The sequence below is a fragment of the Motacilla alba genome, chromosome 9 (assembly GCF_015832195.1).
Source record: "Motacilla alba alba isolate MOTALB_02 chromosome 9, Motacilla_alba_V1.0_pri, whole genome shotgun sequence".
In the NCBI taxonomy this organism is placed as follows: domain Eukaryota; kingdom Metazoa; phylum Chordata; class Aves; order Passeriformes; family Motacillidae; genus Motacilla; species Motacilla alba.
The window spans coordinates 17,352,308-17,374,305 of record NC_052024.1 but is presented as its reverse complement, the minus strand read 5'-3'; the positions used below and the strand labels follow the sequence as shown (position 1 = coordinate 17,374,305).

The 21,998-nt window shown below is 42.6% G+C and overlaps 2 protein-coding genes across 2 annotated transcripts in view; one reads left to right on the top strand and one right to left on the bottom strand.

Annotated features, from left to right (window-relative positions):
• Positions 1-2,335, bottom strand: part of MCF2L2 (MCF.2 cell line derived transforming sequence-like 2) — a 155,445-nt gene extending 153,110 nt beyond the window's left edge. Inside the window, exon 1 of the mRNA XM_038146503.1 lies at positions 1,828-2,335. Coding sequence (XP_038002431.1) covers positions 1,828-1,930 — 103 coding nt within the window. The 5' untranslated portion in view covers positions 1,931-2,335. The remainder of the gene's footprint in view (positions 1-1,827) is intronic.
• Positions 2,336-9,575: 7,240 nt separating this feature from the next.
• On the top strand, positions 9,576-21,193 carry RFC4 (replication factor C subunit 4). Its single transcript, XM_038145303.1, has 10 exons — positions 9,576-9,780; positions 10,357-10,435; positions 14,746-14,825; positions 15,989-16,108; positions 16,993-17,136; positions 17,430-17,550; positions 17,995-18,120; positions 19,724-19,804; positions 20,707-20,823; positions 20,978-21,193. Exons 1-10 carry the CDS (start codon positions 9,656-9,658, stop codon positions 21,071-21,073), a joined length of 1,089 nt encoding a protein of 362 aa, XP_038001231.1. The 5' UTR covers positions 9,576-9,655; the 3' UTR covers positions 21,074-21,193.
• Positions 21,194-21,998: the final 805 nt, after the last annotated feature.

Genomic DNA, 21,998 nt, shown 5'->3' with positions numbered 1-21,998 from the left:
ATAACCAATATTTCAATGTTCCTTTCTTCTATTTTTGCACAACTGTTTTTGCCACTTACATGATTCAATAAAAAATGAACTCTGCCTACAAAAAGGCAGGCAGACTTCACAAGTAGGGTCTGATTTGTAGGTTTCAAATGGCTGGGGAAATGGTGGGATTATCCTTCCCTGATGAAAACTGATCAACTAGGCTCCTGCCTCAGTGTGGAATGGAGAAAACACCACGGTCCATGACCTTCACTCCTCTCCTGAGGACTGGCCTGCTGGTTGACCTCCAGGAAGCCAATAAGACTCTCTAGCATCAGCCTCATGACCCAGAAACCTCTCTTGAATTTAGCAGAGAACAGGGGAAAGGTTCACCAACATTTCTAGTGTCCAGAATGATTTCCTATTAGACAATGGTATATTACACAGTAGGTAACATAATGCTATGTCACCTCTAACAAATCCCTTCTGATTTCAAGGAGAGTCCTCAACATGGATGATGGGACCTGCATTGAGTTTAAGAAAACCAGAACACATACAAATATTTTTGGCTCTCCTGAAATAATTATTTAAAAAAATAATAATATGCCTCATATTGAATTCCAAATCCTCATTAAAAAATGTGAATTCATGTGATTTCATGTCAATCTGAATTTGCACAATTGCAATGCAATGCATGTTGGCATTACTGGGTCAAAGAGCCTGCTGCTGCAAGCTCTCTTGGCAATCATCCTCTCTCCCACACCAAGCTCCTGCTGAGGTTATCCTGGAAAAGATTTTGGAGAGATAGGCCTGGTCCTAAATATTTTATTGACTTAGAATCTGTTTTTGTGCTATTTCTTTAGGCAAGATACTGATTGCAAATGCTCTATTAAACTTAGTTCAGCTGCCATAGCTAATATCAAACCGAAGAATAATGTTGGTCTAAAATCTTACCTATATATTCTCTAAAAGCCAAATTTTGGTCACGCTCTGTTTCATATACAGACTGAACAAAGCCAGGGACAAAGGCATTTCAGGAACCTGTACAATATATTTGGCATTCATAGCATACAATCTATTGCAAACATTGACAGCTATAAAATTTGCTCCTATGCAATTCAACTAAAAACGTTCTTTTCACGTGATGCAACACAGCTGTAATCTGCTTTAACTGAACTGTAGGTAACAAAAAAGGGTCACAAAGGCTTTTCTCAGCTTATATTTTAATCACCAGCATCTCCTACCGTCTTGCTACTTTCAGGTTCCTCAGTTCCTGGTCGTGCAATCCCCCATGCCAGCAGGTGGGTATCCAGCTCAGATGCATAAGGATGCCAGTGTAAAGCATAGGGCCTCACCTGTATTCACTGGCACTTGAATGTTAGAAATGGTAAAATCAAGCCTGACAGAGAAATAAGCTTTTGAGATCTGGTCCCTGCCCTAGCACCTTCCAGAAATCCTGGAACAGCAAAGGCCATGAAAAGAGTCTCTGAGAATGGGCTGCTATTCCAGTATCACAAGCAAATGCACAGCACATTAGCTCTGCCGTTGCTCCAGCATCCTCCCACACCCCCTTTTCTCCACCACCTCCCTGCAAGAGCTGTGCTCGGGTATTTTACACAGATCACTTCACAGGTAGGACATGCTGCTCTTACTGTTCTTGCTTTTCAGAGAAAACATGCTTGAAAAACAAATCATCAATAAAAGGCTGTGTAATTGCCCAAAGCCAGCGATTCCCAGTCTGCTGATGGCTCCTATTTCACGCACAAGTGTGATATTGTCACATAAAGGCAGCAGCACCTCCTGGGGGAACAGGGCCCCCAAACCCACACAAATGTAGTAAGAAGAATAAAGATGCCTTACCCACATGGGTGATAACCGTAGTCAGTCGCTGGGTGAGCTCCTGATGTGACATCTCTTCTTCTTTTAGCCAAAAAAGCATTTCACACAGGGAACTACACAGCATCCAAAAAAAGATGCACCCAGAGTGGGAGGCTGCACACTCACTGCCTCACTCGCACACAAAGCAAGGACCACTCCCACGGCACGGCCCTTCCAGCTTTCACATCTTCTCTCGGCTGCTCACCTCTTCCAATTTGCTGCCATCCATGCATGGACCTTGAAAAGCTCCTTCCAGATGGGGACTTTACCCCCCTCGACGGAAGGAAGGGAGCAGGAGGGGGGAAATATAAAAGCGGGGGAAAGCAGACGAGTTGATTGCTTATGGCTTTTTTCCTCCCTTCTCCCGCGGATGAGGCAAAGGATAAAGAGACAAACCAGCGAGCAGATACCTTCCTCCAGGGAGACTTTTGGATGGTGATGCTGCGAGTCAGGGAAAAATCCTGGAGGTAGGAATGGCATCGGGAGGAGTGGAGCTGGCAGGAGAGCTCGAACAGCCGCAGCTGCTCTGCGACGCTCCCTTCACCAGCGTGCCTGGGAGCGGAGAACAACACGTACACAGCCTCCGATGCTCCCCCCGGGGCCCCGGGGCCCGAGTGCCTTGCAGGCTGCGGTTGAGTGGAACCCCGCAATGTCCACAGACCCTTCTCCCACCTCCTGTTAGAAGCCCCTGCCTGCGGGGCCACCGCTTCCATGGAGGGGGAGGGGGCCACTGGACGCTCTACGTGCCTTGTGGCCAGAGGCTTTGTTGCTCCACCTGCACGGAGAGGATCCCCGGGATCCCGGCTGAGCCCACAGGATCCCGGACCCTCTCCAGCCGCACCTGTACAAGCAGGGTGAATTAGTCAGCTGTGGGTGCCGGGCAGGGCTTGCCTGCGATGGTGACCGTGCCCGTGGGCAGGCAGGCAGGCACAGGTGGCTTCAGTGGCCAGGGCAGGTCTGTGGGGAGCAGCTGCCCATGGGTGCCAGCCTTGCCCGGATGCATGGCTGCCGTGAGGCAACGAGAAAGCTTCATCAGCCCTTCGAGAGCAGGGAGAGTAAGGCAGGCAAGGAAGCGAGAAAGGGCAGGACAAGGCAGGGACTTGTATGTCTCCATTCCATCCCTCTTTGCACCTCATTCTTGGAAGCCTACCTGAAGCTCCCCACAAGGTAATTCCAGAAACATGGAAAACTTACTGCACAGCTAAAATGGAAGAAATAAAACAGACCAGGGTGCAGCTGCCTGCAAGATCTGCTCTATTCCCACAGAATTAATTCAGCTCTAAATCCAGATCCCTACCCATAGACAGAGTTTTGCTTAAGTTCACCTTTCCAAGCACACCAAAGAACCTGACAACATGTATGCCCAAAGCTGAGCTGTGACATACCCCTGTGGGTCTGTCAGATCTTACAGCACAGTTAGTGAGGCTGTCCCAGTGTTGCAAAAAGGTTTACCTCAGTGAAGAGAAAATCCTATAATCAGCTGGCTGACCTAAAAGCCAGTCTGAGTACCTGTACTGTTGTCCTCATTTTTAGATGACTGACCAACTATGCCAAGAGGTTCCTTGCACAGCTCTGTTCAGTTAGTTTAACAGCAAATCTGTCTGAAAACACGAGGAGAATGACTTCAGAGCCACCCACCAGGCAACATTTTAGGATTAAAGCAAAAGCCACTTTTTTTTCTGAGATCCAATTTTACAGCCTATCTAGGCAGTAAAGGTCAAACTGAAAAGACCTTGACTTACATTAAAAGGATTCCCCCAACCAGGGAAGAGATGGCACTACTGGGGAAAAAAAAGTATGTGGGAAACAGACTGACATCTAGCTAAAATTTTTTGAGGGATTTGAAAGGTCTGGGACGCTTTATTTTTTTCTTGAAGGGTCACAGATGGCAGGTAGGAACATGGCACTAAAAAAGTCATCGTGTTTCCAGACACTTAAAAGATTTTTTTTTCTTTTTCTGCAGGCACAGACACTGTATAAGCCCATTCATAAAGTAAAAACACTGAAAAGCGGAGTAGATTATTTGCACTCACTACTCCTACAGCAAGGCTGTTCAAGAACATCAAGGATAACTAAGAGCCTTTGTCTAATTTCTAGCTAGATTAATTCTCAGCTATTTTAAGACCATATGCTCTTATACCAACAGTGTTATTCAGCATCAGTAACTGCATATTTGTGAATATTTGCTATTTTAAGATCCTTTTTCTCTTATTATTTGTTCTTGCTATGTTAATCTGCTTTCTAGCTTTCCAGCACACCTTCAATAGCTTTTCAACCTGTCAGTCAATTGCAATCCAGTTCAGGAGTGAGGAATTCTCACAGGTTCACTGAAACTCAGCCAGGTGCACAAAGTCTGAAAGGGGGAAGGATGCAGTAGGGACTCACTAATTAATCCTGGCTGCTCCCTGCCGCGTAAATTGCGGGGTGGGTTATGCAGTTCCAGTTCCAGGATGATTTCTTTACACTGCCAAGATTCAGTGGCGCCTGCATTAGAAAAAGGCTACTGTTCATTGTGTATATTGCCATCACAAATTCCCAAATGGAAGAGCCACTGGAGGAAGTCAAAACCATTGCAAAAGCATGGGTGATCTACAAATTCAAGCTGAGAAAGGAAAAAAATAGAAGCCTAGACTATGGGGATCTCTTGGAGACACAGAGAAATGAAAGCCCTGTATCTGTCACTTGAGGAATGGTTGAAAGCTGCTGAAGTAACTTAGTCCATTGATGGGATGGTAACAATTTCCAGTGCTGGGAACTTTTTTTGTGAAATTGAGCCACTTTTACAACAAATACTGACTTCTCCTCTGAAGGATAAAAGGCCTTGCTGATAAACATGTGGTAGAGGTACAGAGGATGATTTACATTCCAGGCAGGGATCTCACTAAAAACAGAATCAGGGGCTGTGAAAACACCATGGTTCCACTGCTAAGATGATGGCCAACAGGCAAAACAATTTGATTTTTCCATAGAGTGACAGCCTGACAAATCACCAGCTCTTTATTAGATCCTGAATCAAACATCTGAGGCCAAAGCATTGTAAGCAATTCTGGTAAGCAGTAAATTGCACACTGCTAACAAAAAGTGTTTATAAGACCCTATGGCCTGACCAGTATAAGGGGAAACTCTCAAAGGGGAAAAAAAAATATCTTTTCTTCTTCACCTTATATAGCTATATATCTTCCTTCTGTCACTAAAGAACACTTAGCCAACTGAGCCTGAGGGCCACTGAGAATCGAAATGAGATCCATCCCTGAAACTAGCCTATCTTCTTCACTGTCTTGATTATTTCCATTTTCCCTGTCCTACATAACCTTTACAAACTCACCCATCTTTTAGTTTTTCATGAAAATCTCCTTCCAGAACAAGATTACAACCTTCTTGTATACAGAGTGCATCTGAAGACATTTCCATAGCTGAAAAATAGACAGGCTGATGGAATAACAGAGAAGTTTTGAATCCCTTTACCAAGTTTCTTCCTTTGAAAACTTTAGTACTACTTTGATATTATACCCCTTTCCCCCTTTGTCTCTAGACTGGCTGATCCCTGTACCAAAAGCTGCAGCTCTGTTACTTGCTGGGAAGAACTTGAACACTTTTGGCACAACTGGGAAAGGTAATTACACTGTCACCACTTCTGACTGGCAATGGCAGTACCTCAGAACTGCAGCACATTTCCGTTAGTAGAAGAAACTGTTAAGTGAGTCAGATACTTCTTTGATTCACACGAAAAGAAGGCACCCAGAGTGCTGCTTCCTTTCTGGAACATCAGTCACATAGTAAAGGAAAATAGCACTCCATATTTTAAGTTTTCTTACTTTTATTCTATTTGGAACACTTCAGCCAACAGTGCTTTTGCTTGGCTTTCAAGAGTCACAGTGCTGGTGCTTCTCTGCTGTTCTCGGCTTTCTGCTGGCCTCTTGGTCAGCTCCTGTGACAAATCTGGGCTTCTCTGCCAAAACTTGCAGGAACACTTTTCTCCACACACAGCTCCCCTGGCAACGCCTGAGGCTCTACCCTCACACTTAGCCTCTCACCTAAGCTCTGCAAAACCTGACCTGCTTTGCCTCAGATGCTGTTTCAGCCACCAGAAAAGGAGCACATCTCCTTGTAAAATCTATTCTGAACAAAAAGAGGCCACTGAAGACACAACACTAGTTTTAGCAAAATTCTCTGCTCCTCTCCCTGTCTTCCTTCCCAATCATAAACCTTTTTGTCAACATCATTTACATCAATCATTCACTTTTTGTGCTCCAGAACAACTGTCCTGACACAGGCTGGGGCAGTGGCCCATCTGTGAGCAGGACCATCAATATACCCTCAGGGAAGAGTGCAGGAGACAGGCCACTTAATGAGATTATCCTTCTCCAGTATTTCCCTGTCAGATTGCAGTGATCTCTGGTTCAGGGACTTTGTGAACTTCAGTCTGCATATGACTGATAATATTTAATACTCTATTTCCTCAGGAATCTGTCTGGATATGTTTTAATCTACTTATAATTTTGATGGCCGTAAAGCTTTCTAGTAACAAGACTTGCAATTTAAATATGCATTGTGTGAAAAAAACTACTTCTTTTGGTTTTAAATCTGAAGCTTGATAGTTCACTTTCAGGCCTCTAATTCCTGCATCTGGAGAAGGAATGGATATTTTCCTATTTGCAGTATCCACCTTAGCCATGACTTTTTATGCAGCAGTCATATCGCAGTTACCTGAGCTGAGCTGTAACAAATGCTGTCCTGGTTATTATATCCAAGGGGGGTAAAAAAAGAAGCCCATTGATAGCTTCAACGTTCTTGCCATGTCGCTTTGAACCTCCTCTTGTTTATGGAGCTTGGACAGTGAAAACCTCCAGTGCCAGTCTCCTCTGTGTTGCTTACATAATTCTGGTGGATGTCTTCCATTGCTAAGAGTTAGGACATAAATGTTTGCTGTTAGATTTTTACAAAAATCCATATGCCTATTCTTATTGCATTCATTTCTTTCAACTCTTTCCTCTTTTAAAACAAAGCCTGGATTTTAGACAAAGCTGTTGAACAGAAGTGATTCTGTAATTTTTAGGCCCAGCTTACTTTTATTAGCTCTATGTAGTTTATTTTAAGGAAGCCACTTGTCCATTTCCAGCATCATAAAAATCCCTGAGCTGATCTCCTAGGAAGCTTTCATGTCAACTGACTGGAGGTCAAGATTGATGGAGGCATGGGGAGGTCTCCAGGGCAGCAGGCAGAGTAACTTATAAAGACAAATGTCCTCCCCCTAATCAATTCTCCTGCCCTGCTACTGTCACCAGCCCCTGACACATTGGTTTTCTGTCAGATGAGCTCTTGAACCCTCAGTCTGTGGCTGCACATCTGCAAATGGCTCACATAAGACTGGTGTCCTGGTTTCAGCTGGGATAGATTTGGCTTTCTTCTCAGGAGCTGGTACAACACCGTGTTTTGGAATCAGTGTGAGAATAATGCTGACATGAAACTGGTCCTTTGGTTGTAGCTAAGTGGTGCTTACCCATAGTCAATGACTTCACAGTGTCCCATGTTCTGCTAGTGAGGAGGGGCACAAAAAACTGGGAGGGAGCGTGGCTGGAACAGCTGACTTGAACTGGCCAAAGGGATATTCATGGCACAGAATGTCTTGCCCAGTGTATAGACAGGGGGAGTTGGCCAGGAGGGGCTGATCACTGCTCAGGGATGGGCTGGGCACTGGTCAGCTTTGTGTGAATCACTTATCTGGGGTTTTATTTCTCACTCTTTCCTTTACTTTACAATTATTATTGCTATTTTTCTTGTCATCTTCAGTATTATATTTTACTTTGTTTCAATTATTAAATTATTCTTCTATCAACCCACAAGTTTCACTTTTTTATGATTCTCTTCCCCATCCCATCAGAGGGACAGAAGTATGTGAGGACTGCATGGATTTAGTTACTGGCCAAGGTTAAACCACAGCAACTGGGAAGGGTCTCCATTTAGGTCAGCTCAAGGAGCACTGACTAGGCTGGTGTTAAAAACAATCTTTCCATGGAAAATGCCAGACAGAAGCAAATGAGAGGACATGGTAACAGAGTTGGATCTGTTGGACCTTAAGATGGTGAGTGAATGCAATTCAACAGAATAGAGGAAGCATAATTTTCAGTCCTTATATGTATGAGGGAGAGAGAGAAAAAAGTAGGGAAAAAGAGAGAGAAGCTTGGGCTTCATTATTCCTTTCTGGAATTTTAAACTTTTCTTAAGGTAATGAAACTAAAAGTTGTGTTATGAAGTTCAGTTAATGTAGCAGAAGGTCAATTCCACTGCTGAATTGAATCTCAGGCTCATCCAGAGCTGACAAAATGCTGAAATGCAAGGTACATTTGAGGTGACCCCATTAAGGAGAGTGGATTGAATAGAGACCAACAACTAGAACAAAGCTTCAAAAAGACAGCAAAGCTTTATACAGTTGCAGAAAGAAACTGATTTCAGAAATCATTTGTTACCATGACTTGGAAGTACCAAATATAATCACAGTAGGAAAAAAAAAATCATTGCATTTTCATCTAGAACAAAACAACTTCAGTAATTGTATGTGTGGGCATTTCTTGCTAAGACTACAATCTAGATTTCATTCTCCAATAGAAGAATACCAGATGAAAGGAAACAATTTATTTAAAATTGCCCCGACACGAATTACAGGTTTGACTCACTGACAGATTTATGTATTTTCAGCCTACATTTTTTCCTACATCTCTTTTTCCAAAGGCTGTTCTTCTGTTGCCATAGAGACCACTTCCAGTCTCTTTTCACTTCCACAGGGTCTATTCTGGGGGATCACTACTGCAGCTTCCCAGGCCACTCTGTCTGTGTCTTGTGCCCAGGAGTAGCCAAGGGAAAACAGTAAAGCAGAACATCTGCAGCCACACAATACAATTCTGCTGGTAGCAGAAATACTTCCATTTTTTTACCCACAAAGCTGGTGTGTAATTGGAAGGATAAGCTACAGCCACCCAGCACATGGAAATGTGGGCGTTCATCATGACTGCCACATCCACCAGGATGTTTTCTCGCCATTTAAAGGGATCTGTCACATCAATCACACTCCTGAATTTACTTTTTCCCTGGCTTAGCTGCGATGGATGTCATTAGAAATAATGGGAAAACACTTTCGCTTCAGTCCATCACCACTAACCCTGAGCCTGCACACCTGGGGGAGCTGCTTGCACGGCAGCAGCGAGGGTCGGAGCAGGTTTGAGCACCGACGGCCATAAAGGAAATGCCTGTCCCAGGACAGGCCCTGGCCCGCCTCGGGCTCTCCTGGGTTTTATTTCACTTCACTCGGGGGCGCTTCCAGAGCCCCCAAAGGCACCTCAGCCGTCAAGGGAAGGGAGCAGGCCCTGTCTCAGGACCGCAGCAGGTCCCACTGCACAGAGAGATCCCTCCTCCGCTTGCTCTTGCACAGCGGTTGTTCTTTTGGGGGGTCTTTTTGTTCCTCAATTCACGCTCGGGGACATTGGCGGGGAGGCGCATCCGTGAGGCGGCGCGCGCGCGGCCTCCCTCAGGAGCCGCCCTCAGGGGCCGCCCGCTCCGCGCCCTCCGCGCGCGCTGCCCCGCCTCACCCCGCCCCTTCAGGTACAGGAGCGCGCGCAGCGTGACGTCAGCGTACGTCCCCCGCCCGGCGGCGCCGCCGCCCTCTGTGATTGGCTATCGGCGGGCGGAAGCGGCCCCGCCCCCGTGCGCGGGCGGGTTGGCGGGAAGGGCCGGCGGGGCCTAGGGGGTCTGTGGCTGACGAGACCGTGAGGGGCCCGGCACAGCCCGGCACAGCCCGGCACAGCCCGGCACAGCCATGCAGGCCTTCCTCAAGGGCCCGGCCTCTATCAGCACCAAGCCCGTCGCTGCCAAGGAAAAGAACGCGGCCGGGAGCAGCGGGGAGGGCAAGAGGACCAAACCCATCCCCTGGGTGGAGAAATAGTAAGGGATGCTCTGGGGCAGTGGGGGGCTGGCCATGAGGGGGCAGGGTGGCTCTGGAGGGTGTAGAGAGGTAGTTGGTGCACAGCAAAAGGGGGTCGCAAGTGTGGATGTCCCCACCAGGGAGAACAGCTTAACTTTCCCTGTAGTGGGGGAACTCCAGGGCTGGGAGGTGCTGCAAGTGCCCTTTGTGGCTGGTACTGAGCAGAAAATCTTGGCCGTGTCAAGCGGTGCTGTTTCATCGCTGTGTTTTGGTGCATGAGTGCATTTAATGCTTTGGTTTTTTGAGAAGCCTTTATCACAAAGTGGTAAAATGCTGCAGTTCTGCTTTAAAAAGTATCTCAGACAAGTGTTTACAACAGAAAAAGACAAACAGCTTCCTGATGAATTACATCACTTCACTAATAGAGACCAGAAGCATTAGACTTCCTGTTGCGATTTTGATTTCAACTAAAAAGTTCACTGTAATTCTTCAGTACCTGATGTAATCAGCAGGGGATATGTTGTTTTTTTCTCAATTTCAGCTTTCCTTTGAAACTTTGTTAGCTAATAAATTTTATCTAATGTCTTTTTACTTAGTCGTCCCAAAAATGTGGATGAAGTCGCCTTCCAGGATGAAGTTGTAGCTGTGCTGAAGAAGTCCCTGGAAGGTGCTGATGTGAGTGTAATGACAGCATCTAGCTAATCAGCATTTTTAGATAGACACTTGAGTCTGTGGTAGCAAAAATTTCCCTTTTCCCACTCAGCAATGATGGTTTTTACAGCAGTACTTCATGAACAGGCTAAGTGACTTCCTAGTGGTATATCCTGTGTGATATCCTGTAGTGATATATGTGTAAAGCTTCTTATATTCCCAGTCCTCTGAACATGATAGAACTGTAAGTTCCATGATGCAGTTTGGAATTTTTCTGGAAAAGCTCAAATAGGAAACTTCTTGTTAATAGTTTCAAACCTGGAAAAGCTTTTTGTTGTCTCCACACTGCTACTCTGCTAGCACTTGTGACATTCATGTTTAAGACAAGAGGAGAAAGCTTTTCTTTCATAGACCATCTGAATTGCCAGTCACTCCTAAACATTTTTAGTGATCTATCAGTGCCTCTGTGAAACTGCTGAGCACTGAAAATTTTGGTTGATGAGAGAAATTTAATTTATAAGTGCCAGATCTACTGCTTGGATAGTGATTCCCAAACTTTTTGGGTTAAAGTTTCCAAGTGAGTCTCTTTGGCTTTAGAAAGCTAACTATGGCAGTTGCAGGGTTGGCTTGTGTGTCCTAAGAGAGTAGACGAGCAGAGCATTTGTAGTTGCATTTGTTTACTCTTGGATTTGCTTTTGGGTAAAAATGTAGTAAATATTTGGTGTGTTTGATGGTTATTTCTTCCAAAGCAGCTGATGTGGAGGTGAAGGGGCTGAAGGGAGGAATAAAATACATAGCCAAGAGATGGCTCTGCTTTTTTCCAAATCTGAGAAATTCTTTCTTTTGTACATACTGAGACTTTTTTTCCTCCTCACCCAGGACAATCCCACTTGTGCTTCAAAAGCTGTCTGTTTTCATGGGCTGCAGTTTTGGTTTGCTCTGAGTGATATGAGTCTGTTTATCTCTGAAAATAATAATTTAATCAAAGCTTGCAAAACAGACATACCCTATTTGTCTGAGCATATGAAGCCAAAATCAACTGCAGAAGATTTGTGCTTCTTTCTTTAGCTTCTTTCTCCATGTTCAGTTGCTTTGAGAATGCTCTTGTAACGTGACCTTGTCTGGTAATGTTGTACCCCAGAAATCTGTGTTTCAGCAGCAATGCTGCTGGATTACAGTATTTATAGAGTTGAGGTAATTAGGAAGGAACTGTTAACAGCAAAGGAGAAATGAGCTGCTGCCACCTATTCTGTCTGGACATATCAGTTGTGTAACATTGCTTAGGTGATGGGTTGGGAAGTTCTATTTTGAGCAAGAGTTATTTAAAACCCTACAGCTTGTGGATCAGCAGTGTTTCTTGGATGCTGAGCCTAGTGCACTTGTGTTGACTTTTGGCCTCCTGAGTTGAAAAGACAAATTATAATTCCTCCTTATGGCTAGAGGCTCTGTACTTTGCCATAGCTACCCAAACTCAGCAAGGCATTTGAGAACAAAATCATCCAAGTACTTTAATTTTTTTTTTTAATTTAGACATTTTTATTAGTTTCTTGAAAGGACTCATTCTGTCAAACAGGCAAAAGTGTAATTGAACTCTGAGGTGGCTCGTACTTACTTCAGTAAGTCCACATTACTGCAGAGGTTCTTACTGAGTTTGGTGATCTGGTGAGATCAAAGAAACAGCTGTGACAATGCTGTAGGCTTCAGTAATGTGCTTTATTTAAACCATGGTGCTGGAAGTGGAGAGTCAGTCCTCTGTCTGTTGGCCTGTATTTGTGGGCCTCGATTTGGGAGCTGCTAAATGGAGCAGGACTCGTAACTCCCTGTAACTAATACAGGACTTGTAACTCCCTGTAGCCAACATACCTCCATCTGTAAGAGCACACATCATCCTGTTATAAACTGGGGACAGCAGAGTCCAAGGGGGTTAGAACTGGAGAAATTGATTTCTGTCTGCCAGGAGAGTTGATTTATTGGGGTTTTTTTGTCAAAGAAACTGAAAACCATCATGGTATTCTTTAGTTTTTGTTTGCTTCATGATACCTTAATAACTGAAAGGAGAGTGTAGGATTATCATTGCAATTTACACCTTCATTTGTACTGAAACTTCTGGAAAAGCATCTGAGATTTACACTATATGAGGTAGCTTTCCCATGAGCAGAGTGATGCCTGCAGGTATCCTGCTTACTCCTGGCAAGCATGGAAAAATGGATAACCAGATCAGATTGCAGTTTATTTAAAAATACTGCCACAGTTACATAAAGGATTAGGTTGTGCTTGGTGAAAAGTGGTGTCAATACTTCAGTGAGAAACCAGCATAAATGAGGTTGAAACAGAAGCAGTGATAAAGTTGTGGTGTAATGGAATTAGGAAACATTCTAATTAAAACCTTTTACCTGCTTTGAGGACAGTAATGTGTGAATTAGCACAGAGGCATGAAATTATGAATCTCCTCACAAACCTAGCACAGAGATTGGTGAATTTTCAGCTGACATTCAGTATAATTTCTGTCTCTGGCTAAAAAGAGGGGGCTAATACTATTGTGGTATCTCAGCTTGAAAAGGTGTTTGTTAGTAGGGGATACTGTTTGCTTATTAGCAATTAGAGAAACAAGCAACAATTGATTGGCAGAAAGAGCAGGCAAAATTTGAAATTAATTTATTTACTAGAAATTGATTGAAAATTGAAATTTTTCTATCTCTTTTTTGTACATACACAGTTGAGTCTGTGCACTGTGTCTTGTCTCAGTTGTTGAAATAGGATGTTTGTTACCAAACTGATTGTCTCTGTTTCATTTTCTGATTATGGGTTGTGTACTCCTGCATTTTTCTCTGCTCTTTGAATGGTTTTGGTTTTGCTGTTCCCATTCTGTCTGCATTGCATGCTATATTCAGCATAGAATTCTCTAATCTAATTTTAGTTGACTCTTTAAAAATAGAATGCTTTTTAAGGGCTAGAAATCAAGTCAGACTGAGAGGTTTGGTTGGAGGCAACTTTGGGATCCTTGTTTTAAGAATGTAGAAGTGGAACATCCCCTAGTGTCAAAGACAGCAGTTTTAAAGTGATAATTTATAAAATTGATTGCTTGAAATAGTAATGTAGAAAACCATCACTCCACCTGGAAAGCTTCTTGATTTCAGCCCGAATTCAGTCATGGCTTGTACAGATTTTCTCTATGCCAGCTTTGTTCTTTGTGTTGCTCAGGTGTATTTATGGACATCAGTCATATTCCCTCTCAGCTTTTGTTTTGCTGAGCTAACCAAATCAAACTCTTCAAAAAGTCATTTCTCATAAGATAGGCTTTTCACTCCTTTAATCACTTTTCCCAGTTTGGATTCGTTATCCTTGTCTAAGGATGACATGAACTGTGTGCAGCTCATTACCTGATAGTGTTAATAATTCACATCTACATTAAAAGTGCACAATTCAGACCACCATGTTACACAGGCTTGTACTGCTCCTCCTACAGACAAAATAAAATCAGCTTATGTTTCATTCCATCTAACGAATTTCAGATATTTTGCAGATATTTTGTTATGTTCTCAAATTGAGAGATATTTTTGCTGTGTGCTGTAAATGTCATCCTAAAATTATTGCTGCAGTCTTTGCTGTGCTGCTGTGATCTTCCTGTGTCAGCACATCTCCGTAATGCAGTTGCATTTTTCATGCTGAAGTCAATAATTAAATTATTTTAAAGATCAGTTAACCTAATTTCTTTAAGAAATGCCAGTGATCTCCTTTGAAAACTCCCCGGCTGGGTGCAGCAGTTTGCCGGGGCCGTGCAGCGCAGGGAGTGGGTGGCGCTGTCCCCGTGGTCGCTGCTGGGCTGTGTCACCTGCCTCGCTGCCGCCCGGCGTCCCGAGCTGCCCGCGCTCGCTGCAGCGCACTTGGTGGCAGCACAGAATCCTCAGCGTGGCTCGACAAGGCAGGCTGGGCAGCTGAGAAAGCAAAGGCTGGTTTCATCTGCACTGCTGGTATTGCCCAGGCTGTTTAGGGCCATTCTGGGATAAATTTGGGTGTCACAGCAATCAGAGCAGTAGGCTCTGTAGGCTTTAGTGATCTCAGACATGCCCTGGAGTGTATATACAAAAATAAATCTAGACTGGAATATCAGTTTGAATAGAACATGGGATGCTGCCACTAAATAACACTTGTTCATACTGTACTATAAACAGCAACTGTTTGTCCTCCTTTAGAGACCAAGAGAAAGATTTGCCATTATTTACTGTGAGGAATAGACAGTTTTTGTTCTATTAGGTGCTCAGATTGTCAGTAGGTTTTCCTGTTAGTGGATTTTTTTATTTTCCTTTTCTTATAAATGATGCCTTGCTTTTCAGCTTCCCAATCTGTTGTTCTATGGCCCACCTGGAACTGGAAAGACTTCCACTATTTTAGCAGCTGCTAGAGAACTGTTTGGGTAAGCTGGAATCAAGTTGCTTCAGTGTAATCAACTGTCACATGTCTCCTAATCATGTGATGAAGTGCCTCTGGTCATAGCCTGCTCTTAAGTAGTTCCCAGCACTTTTTCAGGAATATCTTTGTATTCTAATTCAGCTCTAACATAAGTTTTCTTTCTCATTTGTCCTGTCACAAGTCACCAATTCCTGTTACCAGTATGGACTTCAGATTGGCAGCCATGTAACCCTCTAACAAAGAGTATGGAAAGAATATGGTTTGCATATGATTTACTAAACTTTGTAAAGGAATTCCAAATGTTATGGTTTATTTAGTAAGTTGTTAGCTACACACAGATCTCAAAGTGCTTCATAAAATGTCTGACTTTTAACCTCTCTGTTATGCACCATTGAATTGTGTCTGGAAAGTAGTATTGGGACTTAGACTAAAATTCAGCTTGTATACATTCATTAACTCACTTGTAGCCCTTGGGAGTTTTTTAGTAGTAAATTCAGTGATCTATAAGCAAAAGATGGATGAGAAGGTGGTTTGATGTTATGATCAAATGTGATGCTGAATTTAATACCTCCCCCATCCTATTTGTCATTTTTAATCTTTGACTCACTGTTTCTTTGGAGAGAACCACTTCTACTTTAGTAGGAGGAAGACATCTCTCCATTGTGGGTCCATTTTAATTCCCAGGATTTTAAATCCAGTGTATTAATTGTTGGTTTGTTTTTTTAAATGGAGTATAGTACTGCAGCTGAATACTGCATGTCTTTCACTTTCTGGATCTTTCCTTTTGGTAGTACTGCCAGTGACTGTATTGTGGCATTTTACTTGTTATTTCACATTGCTCACGGGCTATAAGTAAAAAGGCATATACCATAGTGCTCTGAACACATGAAGCCAACTTCCTACTTGGTTTTTTTCCCCCCTGGGTAACTGATATGATTTTGTACTTCATTGTTTTCTGTAGCCCAGGAGGAGATTCTAAAAATATCTAATGGAAGTTCATACTTCACATTTTATGATCTCAACTTAAGTGTCTTTTAACAATGTTATTTAGTAATGCTGATAAAAATAATCCCTGCCATTCAAAACAGCCAGAAGGGTTATTGTTATATTTTATAACGTATCATTACAAGGGTTAGCAGCTAATGTGTTGCAATAAAAATTTTGCAGGCCTGATTTATTCCGGCAGAGAGTCCTTGAGTTGAATGCTTCTGATGAGCGTGGGATACAAGTGATTCGGGAAAAAGTGAAGGCTTTTGCTCAGCTAACTGCGTCTGGAAGCCGTGCAGAGTAAGTGCTGGATCAAACCCCTCCTGCTTAGGACAAAGCATGTGGTTGTTTTTGTTTCTAATATAAATGATGGGTCAGCACTGCCCAGAAGTTGGCAAAACACAGTGCTTTGGCTGAGCTTACTTCATGGAATTTCACATTGGGGGTTGGAATACCCAGGAGGATTTTTACTGTTGCTGTTATCATTGGAGGCAGACAGCAAAAACTCCACAAGGTCAAGACTTCTGGGTTTGGGCACATGTTGTTGCCTTTGCAGTTGTTGTCTGACTACCATAGAAAAATTTCTTTTTCTGTGGTAGTCAGAAGTTCTATTGTGCCAGAAGTTACTTCCCTAGACCTTCTCATCTGCAGGAATTTCTACAACATGGGTGTTGGTTTCTAAAAGGATTCTGGTGTTTGGTGATGGGAAGCTCAGTGCAGGTCGAGCCATGCGTATGGACTGTGGAAAGCAGCAGGAAGAAACTGCATGCCAAGACAGCCTGACTGAGTCCAGTACAGTATTGTAATACAGTATTGTGTTCTGGAATCAGTCTGTTGAGTGTTCTTGGGAGTTTAGGGAATCGGGAAGCCTGTAAAAAAGAGCTATATAAGGTGTTAAAAGAAGCATCTTACAGTGAAAGTATGTATTTAGAGGACATTTGCAGTATTCAAGTGTTGGTCTTTTTATGGTAGCTCAGTCCCTGCCTTTATTACAAATATTAGTCTTTAATTTAAAAACCATTTTAAAGAGATTGAACCTCTGAATCTGTTCTATTTTTCAAGGATTCATGCTTAAGTAAAATATTACTTGCTATTTGCAGTGATTTTTCTGTGTATATTTTTCTTTTTTTTTTTTTTCCTTTGTACATTTCGTGTCTGCTGAATAACAGATTTCTAATTTTCAGTGGTAAAATGTGTCCTCCTTTTAAAATTGTGATCCTGGATGAAGCAGACTCTATGACTTCAGCAGCCCAGGCAGCCTTAAGACGCACAATGGAAAAAGAATCTAAAACAACACGTTTCTGTCTTATTTGTAACTACATCAGCAGGTATACCTGGAATTTGTTGCTTATTTGGATTTCCTGTCTGGTCTGTAGTCTCTTTTTTATTTTTTCCCTGCTTAAAAGTTGATATCTAATTTTCATAGTTTTCAGTTAATAGAGATGTCACTATATGCATGCAAGCCTGAAACAATACTTAGATTTCACTTTTAATTTTTACATTGTTTCAGTTTTAGAGTTATTTAAACCTTAAGGTATTTTAAACCTTTTCTGCCTTTGTTAGCTTTGTCTGTGAGAATTTGACCCACGCATTCTTTACCCCTGTCCTTCCTTTCTTTCAGAATAATTGAACCTTTAACGTCTCGATGCTCCAAATTCCGCTTCAAGCCTTTGTCTGACAGTATCCAACAGCAGAGGCTGTTGGATGTTTCTGAGAAGGAACATGTGAAAATCAGTAATGAGGTAACTTTGTGGCTGCCATGTAATTTTACTGCTCAATCCAGTGCGTAATTGCATGGCAGCAAAAGAGGCGAAGTCAGCATACTTTTCCAGGCTGCTCAGTTGTATGAAATAAAATATATAAACTCATTTATTCTCCTTCCATAGATGAGATGAATTTTAAGTCATCCTAAAACCAGAGAAATATCCACCAGAGAAGACTGAAGCCAAACTGTTGGGCTTTTTGTTCTCTGCTGAGTGTACTGGCAGAGAACCGTGCTGCTTTCTCAAACTGCCAGCACACATTTGTGTTAGTAGAGAGGTTGTTTTGTAACTTGTGTATTGTGCTTGGCTCAGACAATCTGCTTTATGGACTACTTGGTGCTTTAAAGTAACTGCTGAAAAAGATTATTAGATTTTAATTAACAGTGAACACTGAACTTAGCATTTTCTGACATTATTTTTCAGGCAGTATCATACCTGGTTAAAGTGTCAGAAGGGGACTTAAGAAAAGCAATTACTTTTCTTCAAAGTGCCACTCGCCTAATGGGTGGGAAGGAGATCACAGAGAAGATAATCACTGAAATTGCTGGGGTAAGCTGTGCCTTACAGTTTCTCCTGGAATTACTCTGAAAAGCATTTTTCCTTCCTCTATCTGCCTTTGCTCAAAGTTTGGTTAAAAAATAGTTTTATACTCACTACTATTGCAGCATGATGATGCACTATCTACCAGAATTTTAAAGACTGCCTGATTCTGGGCACTTATTACATAGCAGGTTTCTAGCAACTTCTGCAAATCATGGAAAACTGTAAAACAGTCTTATAATTCAAACTGAGGTTGAAATAATCTGCCCATAAATGCAAACTGTGGGTTTTTTGGGTTTTTTGTTTGTTTTTTTTTTTTTTTTTTTTTGTGGGAGAGTAGATCAGAACATTTTTTGGTGCTTTTCCATGTGTGTGTGTAGAAGTATAGATCATTGCAATATTGGTTTGGAAGCACCACAGGGAAATGACTTTCAGTAGCAGCTAATTTTCAGCTTAATGTTCACAGTGACAGTGACAAGGATCTGTGTGGATCCTGCTTTTTAATGAAACAGCAGTGGTTTGTTCTAGAGTGACATGGATAATACTGAGAGACACAGGAGAAACCTGAGAGAAAATGTGTTTAATAAAACTTGTGTGAAGGTGTTCCTATAGCAACAAAACACCCCTGAAGAAGGAAAAGTGAGATTAGGAGCTGAGGAGCTGAAAAATAGATGGGCTTTAATGATGGACACCCTTCCCATGAAGGTGCTGCATCATAGCTCATTGTAGGGGTTGGGAGGTTCTGACTTTGATGAAACCAGAGGCAATTGCTGCTGTGCAGAGTTTACAGAACAATTTTAAACTATTTTCACAGTGAAGTCACTGTTCAGTTTTGTGTTTCTGTAAACCAGCTAGTATCTGAATAGATATCAGACATCTGAAACCTGGCAGAAATTGACTGTAATGATAAAAAAGAGAAGCATGACCTTCCATTATTGAATGAATAATGCTCATTTAAAGCAAGGGAACCCAACTTTACATCTTCATAAAAACTTGAACTTCTTGGTCGTTCACAACTTCTGTGACCGTGGAGTGACCTTAGTACAAAAACTTCATAAAGAAGCTTTGAAACCAAACTGTCCAGGCACTCAACTGACAGGAATGACAATGAGTGAAGGGGGAAAGGGGCAGCTCTTCTCTGCACAGAGTGACATAATGGCTTCTGTCAACTTTTTTCCTTCTGATTTATTGTCTGGTCTTGTTGCATTGGGCATTTTTTGGATGCAATTGGTTTGTCACTGGAAATAAAACCTATTTGCTGTGTTGTTTAGGTGTAGAATGGTACAGAAAGCATTGGCTGATGTAACTGTTGAAGAATGTCCTCTTAGTCGGTGTCCTGAATAAGCACTTGGATTTAGGAAGGTGACTTTGACAGTCTATTGTCATGATATGGTTTTTGTTTTAATATCACCAGTAAAGGACAAATATCACAGCCTAGTTTTCACTTTTAAAATTTATGTAGCCTGTCACACATACTTGCTAGAAGTGGATGGGTGTGCAGAGGAATGAAATCCTGAAATGTCCTCTGCCATGAACAGTTTGTTGCTGTAAGCATCAACACTAATTTTAAGTTTACAAAGTTGAAATTAAGAAATGTCACTTCTTGTTACAGGTAATCCCTAAAGAAACAATTGATGAACTGCTATTGGGCTGCCAGAGTGGTTCCTTTGAGAAGCTGGAAACGCTGGCAAAGGTAGAGTTCTCTTAGTGCTTAGCCTGGGTGTTTCTCTCAGTCAAGGCCTTGTGAATCCTTTGTTCCCAGGCTATGGCTGGGGAACATTTGGCCTCAGTCAGTTTGGATGCACAATTGGGAAGTGTCTTTTACCAGTCGGGACTCCCAGTCTTTCCCTTCTGAGGAAGAGCTGTCAAAGTTGCAAATAAATTTCCCTACCAATGTGACTCTGGCTTTCTCCTGGGTTAAACTGATGGCATGTAGATCTGTTCACCTGAACAGCAAAATAAGGTTGCTCCAATGCTGTTTCTGTTTTCATAAACTTCTCTCTCCCTAAATGGCTTCACTGACCTTTATTCTCAATACTTGATGTTTTTGTAACTGGGCACTACTTTTTTTTTTTTTTTTTTTAAAGCTGTCTTTACTTGCCATGGGTTTTATTTTATTAAAAAAGTTTTGGTCTTCCAGATCTCTCAGTTTCTGAGACTAGCAATGACCAGATGAAGAAAATCAATCCTAAGTAGGTGGCCCTTTAAAATGTGAAGGCTGTGAAACTGCCATCTGATGCTGTGGATGCCAAGCTCTCCTAATTTTAGAATAGAATTGGACAGGTTCAGTGCAGGTTGTTAAATGTTTTAAATGTCTCATAAAATTTCTGAGATGTAAATTGTCAGAAAGAAGCTGGAAGAACGTTTGGACAGAACTGCTGCTCTGTGCCTGCCTTGCTCGTGCAGCCTGTCACTGTGGGGCTAGGTGCAGGGCAGGGCTGTGCACAGGCTGCTGCATTGTCCTCTACAATGTACAAGTTCCATACTAAACTGCAGTGCAGTCTCTCAGTTCAGACAGATTTTTTCAAGATTATCTTTCCCATTTGTCGTGTTTCTGCTGCTGAATTACTTCCATTTTCCTCTCTCCCTGTGCAGAATCTCATCAATGAGGGGTTTGCTGTTGCTCAGCTTGTAAACCAGCTGCATGACACCATTGTGGAGAGCGAAGATTACAGCGACAAACAGAAATCTGCCATGGTTGAGAAACTTGCAGTAAGTCTAGCTTGAGTTAAAAAAAAAACAAAAAAACCACATTAATATCTTAAGAGAACAGCTGGCAAACTTCTTGTTCTCCACTGCACCCCAAGCCACAGCTGCCTTGAGCATGGCCATTTTAGAGGGTTTTCCCTTCTCTGTTCCTCTGCAGGAAGTGGACAAATGCCTGGCGGACGGTGCTGATGAATTCTTGCAGCTGATGAGTCTCTGTGCCCTTGTGATGCAGCAGCTCACACAGAACATCTGACTCCTCCAGCAGCCCTTTGTTCCAGGGCTGGCTGGGGCTCTCAGAGCAGGGACCTCTGTACTTTTGTACTGGATGTTTTTTTTTGCAATAAAAGGACTGCACTGCAGTTGGAAAACCTGAGGCTGGAATACTTCATTCAATGTTTTTACACTGGGAAAGAGCACAGGGGTCTGCAATGCTCCTGCTGTGCAGCTCATTGTTGAGCACTTACACAAGCAAACAAATTACCAGAAGTGAGCATATCCATAATTAAGTCTTCATCAGCTGCAAGCAGCGACTCAAGGATTAGTCCTTGTGGTCCATATTGGTTAAAGGCAAAATGACTTGCCTACACAGCGATTTCCTACATTGGCAAAACGATCACATCCCTCTAGAGCACAGCATCAGGCTGAACACAGCCCACACCTCCACCATCTTGTATCAATCCTTTAGGGTTGAACAGAGCAAAAATCACTTTACTAGCAAACACATTGCAACTTTTATTCCATTCAAGCTCTGCAAGAAAAAAAACGTTCAGGAAAGGGTAGGTCATGTTCTGAAGGTGTCACTTAAAAGTTCCTGTCATCTCACTCTGTTCTTGCTCACAAGCTATTTTAAAGATGTGACCTGGATGAGCATCTTAGGAACATACTCTTTCAGAGGCACTCTTTTGACCCCCTGTCCCTCCTTCCTGAATGGCTTGGGAGAAAAAAATATACCCTTGGACAGGTATTAAGCATAAATGATGCAGTGCAGCTTTTTCATCAAGCTAGCACCGATTATTAAGTGAGCCATTTTCTACTCTGATGAAAGGGTGTTTAAAGACACAGGTGCAGCACCCCAGAGCCACACTGGCACTTCAATTAATGACAAAGTATGGGAGCTGTGGGCACAAGGCTGCAGCAGTTGCCACCTTCAGCTCACACCCTCAGACACTGCAGGTTGC